The sequence below is a fragment of the Polistes canadensis genome, unplaced genomic scaffold, assembly GCF_001313835.1.
Source record: "Polistes canadensis isolate GaletaPanama2010 unplaced genomic scaffold, ASM131383v1 scaffold_38, whole genome shotgun sequence".
In the NCBI taxonomy this organism is placed as follows: Eukaryota; Metazoa; Arthropoda; class Insecta; order Hymenoptera; family Vespidae; genus Polistes; species Polistes canadensis.
This window is the reverse complement of record NW_014569585.1, coordinates 104,712-116,452: the sequence shown is the minus strand read 5'-3', so window position 1 is coordinate 116,452 and position 11,741 is coordinate 104,712. Positions and strand designations below refer to the sequence as shown.

At 30.9% G+C, this 11,741-nt stretch overlaps 3 protein-coding genes across 4 annotated transcripts; 2 read left to right on the top strand and 1 right to left on the bottom strand.

Annotated features, from left to right (window-relative positions):
* Positions 1–104: 104 nt before the first annotated feature.
* Positions 105–1,463, bottom strand: LOC106784622 (peptidyl-prolyl cis-trans isomerase CWC27 homolog). Its single transcript, XM_014744371.1, has 5 exons — positions 1,262–1,463; positions 975–1,184; positions 710–910; positions 481–620; positions 105–401 (listed from the first exon to the last, which is right to left on the bottom strand). The coding sequence occupies exons 1-5, from the start codon at positions 1,301–1,303 to the stop codon at positions 140–142; spliced, it is 855 nt and encodes a 284-aa protein (XP_014599857.1). The 5' UTR covers positions 1,304–1,463; the 3' UTR covers positions 105–139.
* Positions 1,464–2,059: 596 nt separating this feature from the next.
* On the top strand, positions 2,060–5,265 carry LOC106784642 (mitochondrial dicarboxylate carrier). Of its 2 annotated transcripts, none has more exons than XM_014744416.1 (8): positions 2,060–2,347; positions 3,157–3,257; positions 3,329–3,484; positions 3,587–3,753; positions 3,814–4,021; positions 4,093–4,173; positions 4,237–4,293; positions 4,383–5,265. In XM_014744416.1, the coding sequence occupies exons 2-8, from the start codon at positions 3,165–3,167 to the stop codon at positions 4,500–4,502; spliced, it is 882 nt and encodes a 293-aa protein (XP_014599902.1). In that variant the 5' UTR covers positions 2,060–2,347; positions 3,157–3,164; the 3' UTR covers positions 4,503–5,265. The 2 variants fall into 2 exon arrangements, with proteins under 2 accessions (XP_014599902.1, XP_014599901.1); XM_014744415.1 differs by having other exon boundaries at positions 2,062–2,347; positions 3,141–3,257.
* A 1,206-nt stretch (positions 5,266–6,471) lies between these two features.
* On the top strand, positions 6,472–10,926 carry LOC106784643. The gene is made up of 2 exons (XM_014744417.1): positions 6,472–7,559; positions 9,763–10,926. Exons 1-2 carry the CDS (start codon positions 7,452–7,454, stop codon positions 10,054–10,056), a joined length of 402 nt encoding a protein of 133 aa, XP_014599903.1. The 5' UTR covers positions 6,472–7,451; the 3' UTR covers positions 10,057–10,926.
* The last annotated feature ends 815 nt before the right edge of the window (positions 10,927–11,741 follow it).

Below are 11,741 nucleotides of genomic sequence, written 5' to 3'. Positions count from 1 at the left end.
GGAGAAACGGGGGAATATCGATTGTTCAAATATTTTCCGAAAAACTACAGGAGAAACTTAAAAAATTTCATTGCATGTAGATTTAATGTTTTTTTAGATTTTTTTTTTTTTTTTTTTTTTTACAGGATGTAACTTCAACTCACGATTTTTCTTTTGCGATGGCTGCTATTTGCTCAGAAGATTGCAATGCATTGTCGTCGCTTTCAGAATCAACGTCATCACTTTCTTTTAATTTTTTATTTGGCGGTTCACTGGTATCAATAACTGGTTGCGAACTTAATTTAGGATCTGATAACCGGTCATGAGCTGATTTAGCCTTATTATTCAATTGCTTATTTAAAATCACAGATTCTTCTTCATCTTCTTCCGCTTCTTCGCCAAAAGACAATAACTTAAAATTTCTATAAAAATGATTATTTTCATACATGTTAATGTTTACCTAATCTATAAAGAAATAATAAACATTTCTATAATGCTTACTTCACTCCAGTTTTCTTTTCTTTTTTACTTTCTTTTGCATCGCTATTCTTCTTGGATTCAATACGTGGTGTGATATCCACAAATGGATTGTTCAAAATTTCTGTTTTCAATATCTTTTGTGGATAAATAGGTCTATCATCCTTAAAAATAGAAAATAATAATAATAAAATATTCATTTATCATTTAACATCTTCATATAATTCTTTTAAATAAAATATAATTAGATTACTTCATCGACAAGAGCTTCTTCGAGCTTGAGCATGTTGTACAAAGTTTCTCCAATGACTTTGCCAAAAATGGTATGTTTGTTTTGTAATTCTGGTGTAGCAGCCAGTGTAAAAAAGAATTGTGAGCCATTATCATCTTTGCCAGCATTAGCCGAGGCAAGAAGACCTCTTCGACAAAAGCGCAGCCTAGTATGAAATTCATCCTAAAATATATACTTATTATTTAATAAATATTCTCATTCATCAATAATTATATTTTTTATTTACCTTGAAAGGAGCACCATATATACTCTCACCACCCTCTCCTGTACCTGTTGGGTCACCGCCTTGAACTATAAACCCTTTAACAACTCGATGAAATATTGTGTTGTCGTAATAACCTTCCATACATAATTGAATAAAATTTCTACAAGCTTTAGGAGTTTCCTTCGCCCATAATTCAATTTCTATATCTCCAACGGATGTTTTCATTAAAACCTAATCAATAAAAACAATAATTCATAAAGAGCAATCAATTCAATTGATTTATTTAATTTTATAGAAGTTTAACTAACCTTTCCTGTCGTGGGAGGTTCTTGAATATAGACGTTACTCATTTTTGTTAATTTTGTATCACAATAGCATTACTCAATTAAATAATTATTTTATATAGGATAAACAATAATTACAATAACTTTGATCAAATGATTATAAACTATAACTTTGTCTCATAAGCTTCTACCATACAATAATAACTATTTAATTCCACAGACGGCGCCACTAAGTTTTTTAAATTTACTGATGGCGCTGCAAGTTAACTACAATCAAAAATTCAATTTCGCGCCATTTTAATTTTAATTTTTTTAAATAAATAATATGAAAGTGCAGAATATCATAATGAATACTTTTAAATTAAATAAATAAAAAAAAAAGTATGCATTAATTTAATTAAATAATCAAATTTGTAGTTTTCGAAGTAAATCAGTGAATCACTAAACGCGTACATTTATTTGAATGATTGAATTTAATTAAAATTGTACATATGAATTGCAAGATTAATTTGAATAATTCTTGATGGAAAAATAAATAAGTAAGGTTAGCTAAAAGTTATTAAATTATTTTATTATCAATGTAAATTTATTATACACGTTTTAAAAATAATTTATTAATCAGGATAACATGTGGGCCAAGGTAAACTTCCAACATGCGCATATACGTATTAAATATACAAGGTGTCATAATAAATGGGATCCACTTTAGGAGTGACAGGAAACATAAAACAATGAACAAAAATTCGTACAAGTACAAAATTCATTTATTTCTGGGTATTTTTTGAACCAAGGTCAAATAGAACATACTTTTTTAAATTGATTTTGATCCCTTGGTTATTTCTGAAGTGAGTCCCATTTATTATGGAACATCTAGTATATGCATTAGATACATGTACGATGTGTATATTACATGTGTGCTAAATTATCAGCTGATGCGTGCGCTTCTAATATATACGAATAAATATATGTATACAAGTCTGGAGTTTGACCATAGGGAACTGTGCCGATTACCGCGGATACGTTACGCCAGTTACAGTTCAGTTCCCCTCCAGGAATACAGTGATATTCGTTCATAGTGATATGTAATTCTTCTTACTATCCAAACCAATTGTAAGCATTCATCCTTTTATTTTTTTAATCTATAAGTATCTTTATCTCTTTAATTTTTATTAAATTGTATTAAAAATATTCTTTTTATTCATAATTTAATATTTATTCCATATGTGTATGTGTATGTTTATATTTTATGCAAATTTTAATTACTATTTGATTAATTCCTTTTTTCTTTTTTCTTTTGACGGTTTTATATGAATGTAATACATGTATGCATGTATATATGAATATAGCGTGATTATTTGAGATAATGAATATTATAATCTATTTATATCGTCTTTCTTATCATTTTGTGTGGTAATAGCAACCTATATTTTACAGTCTTACTTATTATATTTGTCTGAAGGATTGGTTCGATTATGTGATTTTTTTAGCATATTTTCTTTTGAGATATTTTATTATACAATTTATTTATTTATAAAACAAAATATTTATAATATTTAAAAATATTTTCTATAATCTTGTCTTTCATTTTACATAAAAATCAAACAAAAAAATTTATTTTCCTTTATTATATTTATTATTAAATTGTTATTCTAATTAATTGTTTCTTGTATGTTTTCAGTATCGTATGTATACGCACGTCTGAAATTATTTATTTAAATTATGTTAAATTAACATCATGATATTGTTGGAAAATTTATTATAGATGTTCTTGTATATAATAAAAAAAAAGAAACAATGTAAGTCAGTTTATGTAATAGTTTGTAAATTTATTATTTATTTCAAGCATTGTCTTTTCCTTTTTATGTCAATATTTTATACTAATTTCTTTGTTTCTTATTTACAGCTACGAATTAAAAAAGAGGACAAGATGACGGATATAAAAAAATCATCTCGCTGGTATTTTGGAGGAATTGCTTCTGCTGGCGCAGCATGTGTTACACATCCATTGGATTTGCTCAAGGTATTATGTTGGATTATTTTTTTTAATGCGGTAACAAGAAAATAAATAAAACAGTATTGTTATTATCTTAGGTTCATATGCAAACTCAACAAGAAGGTAAAATATCTGCGATACGCTCTACTGTTACTATTATTGAAAAGGATGGTATATTAGCTTTGTACAACGGTCTCTCTGCTTCCTTACTTCGTCAGCTTACGTATTCTATGACAAGATTTGGTGCTTATGAGGTCTGCTTATATTATTTTTATTTATATTCGAAAATTCATAAATATCTAAAAATTAGTATTCGAAGAGATGATATATATTTTATTATTAATATTTATATCTAGGTAGGTAAGCAGAAGATTGAATCACATGGGAATCCTATGCCATTTTATCAAAAGCTGCTTTTGGCTGGATGTACAGGTGCTGCTGGCGGAGTTGTTGGTACTCCAGGAGATTTGATTAACGTTAGGATGCAAAATGATATTAAGTTACCGTCACACCTTAGAAGAAAGTAAGTAATGAATATATACATTTTGTTTATATTTAATAGTAATAATTTTTAATTTTGCAGTTACAAGCATGCTTTAGATGGGTTAGTACGAGTTATTAAAGAAGAAGGTGTATTACGGTTGTTTAGTGGTTGTTCTACTGCAACTGGAAGAGCAATGCTAATGACAATAGGACAATTAAGTTTTTATGATCAAATTAAAATAATTCTATTGTCTAGCGATTATTTTACAGACAATCCTACGACCCATATAATTTCAAGCCTATGCGCAGTAAGTTTTATTATTTTTTGTCAGTATAGGTTACTTATCTGTAAGACTTACAATTATTTTATTTACACAAGGGTGCTGTAGCTACAACATTAACACAACCATTGGATGTTCTAAAAACGCGTGCAATGAATGCCAAGGTTGGACAATTTAAGGTGAGTATTGATAAATTTTTTATGATTTTAGCATCATTAACAATTTGTTTGATCTTTTTACAGAATTTTGCGGATCTCTTTTTATATACTGCCAAACTCGGACCATTAGCTTTTTTTAAGGTAAGTTCGAATATAAAATTAACTTCAAAGAAAAACATAATAATAACATTAAATTTTATTTATTATGTATTAATAACAAATTATTATAGGGATATGTGCCAGCATTTATACGACTAGCTCCACAAACAGTTCTCACATTTCTATTTCTTGAACAACTCAGGGTCTATTTTGGTATTCCAATATCAAATGAAAAACCAAAACCTCAATGAGATATTTTTTTTTCTTTAGACATAAAATTAACTTAAGAGATATTGTTCCGTACGCCCTAAAACGCACATAATAGAGTATAGGGTTTATCGATGATTTGTGTAAGCTGCCAGTTTTACTCTATGTCTATATCTTCTTTGTTACCATATTAATGCGTGTAATTATTTTACAAACATTTTGCACAATTAATTCGTATTATTTTTAAATGGGATTATTCGTGCAATCGTAATTAGAAAAAAAAGGAATTGCTTAGGTATGCGTAAATTCTGTTCCCTAAAAGAAACAAGTCGCTGTGTATTTTTCAATCATACATTCCATGTAAATATTATTGATTGTTATTTATATGCAGGCATATACGTATATATATATGAAACGATATACATTTGTATTTATATTGACGTTTATATGTACGCAACTGATTGATTTCGTTGTGTTAATGATATCCGAATGTGTCTTACTAGCAGGACTACGTAAGATTCGGATATTTTAATCACACGGATCAATGACATGCGTACGATATGCACAATTGCTATCATTATACGTACATAGTATACAATGAACGAGAATTTTAGGTGTCTCTATCCAAAACTGATATTTTTTAAATAAATATTTGCTATACGCACATCTGAAAAAAATCTTTCGTTTGCTCGAAAGTAAAATATATTTTCAGATCGAAATATTTATTATATTTTGAGCGTCCACATTGTAATTGCCAATATACATGTATATTTGTTATGTTTACAAGAAGAATTAATTATTATACAATGATTACGCATTGTTTTTCTTCATATTCCTAATTCTTAAAAGAGAAACAACTAAAAAATTGTAATTGTAACATTTTGTGTCTATGACAAATTGTTATGTTATCAATGGATGATAATACGTTTCGAATATTATAAATAGTAAAATTCTTAATTATCAATAGATGGTAGCACATTCAAATATTATGTCATCTAGAGATTTTTATTTTATCGATACATGGTAACACGTTTATATATTGCTTTGCTTAGAAATAGGAAAAAAAAATTTTGTATTTTCAATTATTAATAACTAATTAAATAATTAATTAATAAAACGAGCAATTATGGATTTTAAATGTCAATTAGTGAGTAATTAAGAGCACTTATTCATTTCTTTTTGCTGTTGAGGTTCTACGCCAACTTTTCTGCGGTGATTTAAGAGATATTACCATCCTTCTTGTTTCAGTCGGTAATAGTAGAAGTCTGTAGTTTATGTGCACGATTAACGTCGCTTCTTTTCCACAATTGTTATATTATTGAATGTAAAAATCTGTCAAGCAGATAGGAATCCTTACGAGATTATCGATTGTCAGGATATCATTTTAACAAAATAATATCATTATATCATTATATAAGATAACCTTGATGTTAGCTGAAAAGAAATCCGGTACGATAATCATTGTATGATATTTTTTTCCTGTTATTTTCCTTACCCATTAGTGCAATAGAAAAGTATATACATCTTTAACGTCTACGCATACATAGATTTTGTTTATACAATCTGAATAGCATCTATTTTGTCCTATTAACAGTTATTAACGTCGCGACGAGATTAAATGTTAACCTTGAAGTAGTTTATTCTGGTCGTATCGATCAAGGTATCATTTAATGCGTCATTTCGTATCAAAGTTGCAAAACAATGTTTTAAGATATTCCCTTTTCGTGTATCCTAACTAATCATACATACAATGATAGTTGGCAGGTTTTCTCTATATTTTCATGCAAGTATTTACTTACATTAGATGGGATCGAGAAGGAACCGTGTAGAAAAAAGAAATCAATCCGAAATACCACGTCACGCCGTAGTGTGTATCAACATTGGAAAATCAATGGTAAGGGATGACGTAGTAGCAGTCCCGCCTCGCGATCATCCAATCGTCTTCCGTACCTTACACCCCACTCTTAGGCGCCGTCAAACACCTACCAACACGATCGCCCCCCTTAACGTGCTCATTCTGTAGCAGACCGTCGAACCGATCGGACTCTGTTGACGTCGGACTATTTTGAAAAGGCTAACGCGCGAAATACACATACCACATATATACACACACGCGTATCTATGCAGTTTTCCAGTCGGCTAAATAAAGTCAACAAAACAGCAACCTCAGAGTCAGCAACTTCTAATTAGAAGCAGAAGATAAAGAAGAGGAAGTAGAATTTGAAGAAGTAGAAGAGGAGCAGGAGGAGGAGGAAGAAGAAGAAGAAGAAGAAGAAGAAGAAGAAAAGGAAGAAAAGACGGTGGCTGAGTTAGAACGATTTCTCTATTTGGAAAGGGTTGTCAACTGCGGTGTTGATTTACATCACCGATAAATAACGATCACCGGATCCGGCCAATCGACATCGAGACGAACGACACGCTTTCCCTATTTTTTAAGGAAGCAAAAGAAAAAAAAAAGAAATAAAGACTTACTTTCGAAATCGACGTGAATTATATATTACGCGTCGTTGAGAAAGAGTCCTTTTTGAGAATAACTGATTACGTTTACGTTTGATATCGTAATTAAGTAATACTCGGGTGATTATATTTGAAAATTAATTCAATATTTTCGATTAATCACCTCTGTTGTTCTCTTTCCTTCATCCACAAAGGAAATAGTTTCTTTAAATCCTTCTTTTTCGGTATCAGCAACAACTACATCTTTACCACCATCACCACCACCACTACTACCATCATACTACCAGCGCTGTCACGGAGTACTCGAAAAAACTCGTTTTGAACTTTCTAGAAGGCGCGTGGAGTTTCATTTGAAAGTCAGGGAGAGAGAGAGAGAGAGAGAGAAAGGGAAAGAGATAAAATTTTATTGATAAAAAAAGAAGAAAGATAGAGAGAAGGATAAAGGAAACGAGTGTGGTAAAAGGAAAAAAAAGGAAGGTTAAATAAAACTTGATAAAAAAGAACTCGACTCTGCTTGTATTATCGTAACAACAGAGATGGCGTTTATGATGCCGGTGATGAAAAATGAGTGGGACATTTACAAAACCAATCGAAACAGGAGATCCTCCGAATGTTCGAATCCTCGTGCCTGTCGCAGTAGAAAGGTGAGTTATTTACAAGAGAAGAAAAAATACAAGCCAAACTAACTTTCATTATACCAAATTTGAATTTCCTTTAAAAAAAGAAATATTCATTAAATAAAACTCGAAGTACAATGAAAAGAGATATACAGCTGGTTTCAAAATCAATACGTGAGTTTATTGAAAAGTCTCTTGGAGCCTAATATAAAATTTTTTTTTCGGTTGAGAATTTACTTTTATTTAAAAAAAAAAAATGATGCAAGTTTTTTTTCTCTGATCGACGCTCAAAATTTTTCGATCCACCCTCGTAGATACTAACATAAATATAAATTTTAATTACGCAAACTTTGAATTTAACAAAGAATAATTGTAATTATTAAAAAAAATATATTTTTGTTTAATATTTGGAATAGTAAAAAAGGAAACAGGTGGTTTAAAAATTAGTATGATATATATTATATTATAAAATAGAGAGCAAGAGAAAGGGAGAGTCGACTCAATTACATCTATCACATGTGTATGTATCTGTGTACTTTAATATCTCCCTCCCAATCAGTGAGAGAGACATATAATACATACGCACATTTCTTAGTCATTAATTTATTTAAATCTTATGCTGGTTGGTGGTTAGCAGCGTGAATAAACGATCAATTTCCTTTTCTTGTATTGTTTCTATTCCTTCTGTCTCCTTTCATCTTACGGAAGAAAAGAAAATATTGAGACAATCAAGTATACGTATGTGTGTGTGTGTGTATGTATGTCCTGCTATTTTGCGCGTCACGATATTGCGCAATAGCCTCCTCAAATATCTCGTTGGGCTTCATCGTTTATTGTACTCAATTCTTTCTACCCAAAGTAACATTTTTGTATGGGAAGGGGAATTACGTCTTGAGTTTACTAACAAATTACAAAATAAATTCTTTTAAGAATTGAGCATTACTGATCTTATATCTGTTGTGCGTATCATAACTTTTGGGGATTATTAGCTTGATTCATTTAAATATTAACAAAATTTTTGTTCAAAATAAAAAAACTATTAGAATCGTACCTTTACAAGGTTTTGTATTACGTACATCCCAGTTGCATATATTCAAATTTCTTATAGGGATTATATTAATTTTCTTAAACAAAAAAATTTAAAAGAAAATTATATAGAATATCATAAATAATAGTAACTTTGTGTATGCATTCAAACTTTTTATGGGGATTGTTTGAACTTTTACAGAAAAATTAGAAAGAAAATTTTTTGTAAAAGTCGAGATGTACTTTTGTAACTGTGTGTATGCAGGATCATACACCGGTTAGATACATACACCGGTTCTATGGATCATAACTTTTTATGAGGGTTATTATCTGAACTTCCTTAAAAAAAAATTCCAATAAAAAATCTACTTGATGATCGAGAACCACTGAAGATGTTCATATAGAAGATCCCGTAGCATACCCATGTTACATACACCAGTGGTATGTTGTATCGAGACCAACGACGACGGCCTTGCGCACGCGAGACGTATGGTAAAAGGAGGGAAGTGTTACTTGCGCATGGTTGGTGAATCTAATAGTCTCGCGTAACCTTGCACTCTCTTGCGAGTGCGTGGTCACGGGCGTCAATGTGTTTTCTGTCCCTCTCTTTCTCTCTCTCTCTCTCTCTCTTTCTCTCTCTTTTTAAATGTACACTCGTTTTTATATTTTGTTATCTCACCAAATATTGTTACTTAACATCGTTCCTACTTGAGATCGTTATCTTATCTTCTAGAGTATTTCGTTGGAAATACACGTTCTATTGAATGAATAGAGTAGTTACGTTCATCGATCATCAGAATATCTTCATTTCTAATTTAAATAGGTATCCGTAAGCAAATTTGAATTAGGGGTTGTATAGATCAATTTGTGTAGCAAATGTTTGATCAGTTCAATGATCTGGGTGTTCGATATTACATTAGGGATTCATTTTATTTGACAAATAGTAAAGCGTAAACGGTCATAATAGCAATCATAGAGATAATTATTAGGGTCGGCATGAATATTTGTATAGATTAATTAATTAATTATTATAAATATTCAAATACATAAGAGGGGTAGTGTTTTGCACAATTTTCGGCTAACGTAATACTATTAAATTAGTTTTCTAAACAATAGTAATAGAAACAAATATTACAAAACAATTGTAAGAAAGGATTGACAAAAACAAAAAAAAGAATGTTCGTTTTTATGTTTATTGTTGCAGGTATCGGAATGTTCAAAATCGGCAGGACCGTCCTTGTCGACATCACCAGGTTCGGATTTTCTAACCTCGCCAGCCCATCGGTCTGTACCCTTGACTTCTCGACATTTCTCTCGAGCATCGTCAAGAGCGTCTCAGAGCTCGCTTCAGAGCCCAAGCAAAAGTACCGGCTCCTCTCCCCCAAAGACCGGTAGTTCCAATTCCCTCAACAAGTTTCACATTTGTCTCGTTGACAAACTTAAAAGAAGCTTGAAAAAAGGAGACGACGATGAGGAAGATCAAAGAAACTTATCATGAAACAGTTCCAGGGTTTCGATGCGGACACAAGGCTCCGTTTCGAAACCGATCGAGATCCGTCGAACTTCGGCACCAGTCGCGACAATTGAACCGAATAGCGGAGTGGTGGCGCGATCATGTCCGAATCAACCTTCGGCGTGGTAGTAAATCTCTAATAAATGAGGAAAGAGATGGGAAACGAATGAAACAACCAACCAATCAACCTACCAACCAATCTACCAACCAAACTACCAACCAATCAACAACCAACCGATCAAACAACCAACCAACGGGATGACCAAACTGGATTGACCAGCTAATAAGAGAGAAGTATTCAAAATGGCGAATGTTAAGAGAATCAGAATGATCATTAAATCAATGAGGATTTTATATATTATAAATTCGATTAAACAACGACTTTGAAAGTTTAACAACACTGATAATGATGATGATGATGATGATGATGATGATGATGATGATGATGATGATGATGATGACAACATTTTCTTGATACAATGCAATCTAAATTTTCTCTCTTTTTCGTTTCCCTTTGAAAATTATTCTTTCCTTTCATAAATATATTCGAAGATTTATGATCAATGGGAGATTTCTATTTTCAATGAAATCATATATATGTTTATATGGAAAAAAGAAAATCTAACAATAGCCAGCCCCACCACCCTCTTTCCCCTTCTCAGAATGTTATTATCATCGATGGAAGGTTATGTTATCGATTTATTGTGCTTGATAACGATTGAGAAAGGATTTTTTTAAGATCGTCTCTGAAATATGCAGCTTCGTATTCGAAGTTAACGAACGGAGAAGAAGAAGAAGAAGAAGAAAAAGAAGAAGAAGAAGAAGAAGAAGAAGAAGTAGAAGTAGAAGTAGAAGTAGAAATAGAAGTAGAAATAGAAGTAGAAGAAGAAAAGAAGAAGAAGAAGAAGAAGAAGAAAAAAAGAAAACGAAGAAGAAGAAGAAAAAAAGAAAACGAAGAAGATTAAGAAGAAGAAGAAGAAACAAGAAGCTGTTTGCTGTAATGTATGCAGTTTTCGATGCATCTTCTTCCGATGCATTCAGACGACTAGGATCGAGGTCAGTGCCAATCCCAAGACGAGGTTTCGTCAATTTTGCGAAAATAATTTTATTGTCCTTCTCCTTTTTTTTTTTCTTTCCACCCCCACCTCTCCGATCCTCTTTCCAATCATTTTTCTTTTTTCTTTCCGTGATATTTTTTTTCTTATCAACAAAAATAATCAGATCTTTCTTTTTCTCTTTACTGAATTAATTAATTAAAAACAAAAAAAAAAGTATAAAATATAAACATACGAAAGGAAATGATTATATAATTTTTTTTTTAGAATTATTTTTTTTTCTTTTTAATTAATTACATTTTAAGTTCGTTCGATTATATTTTTATTTAAAAAAAAAAAAAGTTCCTTCTTGTAAGTAAGTACTTAAGATGTTTTGACAAGTTCGAAAAAGAAATGGTTATCATTTTTATTTTACTTGTTTTTTTTTCGAATTCGAGACAACCGATTTAAGATCGTAGTTTTTATATCTTCCTCGAAGCAAGGGATTTAATAGGAGAGAAAGAAAAAAGAAATATGGTAATGGCGAAGTTCTAATTGATGCGAGTGAATCACACGTTATATGAATTATGCGTAAAATATGCGTTTGAATTAGAAGAGAGGAGGAATTTTGTTCAA

Excerpts from the sequence above, each read along its gene's own strand:
- LOC106784643 (XM_014744417.1), top strand. The coding sequence starts at position 7,452 with ATGGCGTTTATGATGCCGGTGATGAAAAATGAGTGGGACATTTACAAA. Across the intron at positions 7,560-9,762 it reads GTGCCTGTCGCAGTAGAAAG|GTATCGGAATGTTCAAAATC; the intron begins GTGAGTTATTTA and ends TTATTGTTGCAG.
- LOC106784642 (XM_014744416.1), top strand. The coding sequence starts at position 3,165 with ATGACGGATATAAAAAAATCATCTCGCTGGTATTTTGGAGGAATTGCT. Across the intron at positions 3,754-3,813 it reads CCGTCACACCTTAGAAGAAA|TTACAAGCATGCTTTAGATG; the intron begins GTAAGTAATGAA and ends TTAATTTTGCAG. Across the intron at positions 4,174-4,236 it reads CCAAGGTTGGACAATTTAAG|AATTTTGCGGATCTCTTTTT; the intron begins GTGAGTATTGAT and ends ATCTTTTTACAG.
- LOC106784622 (XM_014744371.1), bottom strand. The coding sequence starts at position 1,303 with ATGAGTAACGTCTATATTCAAGAACCTCCCACGACAGGAAAG. Across the intron at positions 911-974 it reads TATATGGTGCTCCTTTCAAG|GATGAATTTCATACTAGGCT; the intron begins GTAAATAAAAAA and ends TATATATTTTAG. Across the intron at positions 402-480 it reads GAAAAGAAAACTGGAGTGAA|AAATTTTAAGTTATTGTCTT; the intron begins GTAAGCATTATA and ends TCATTTTTATAG.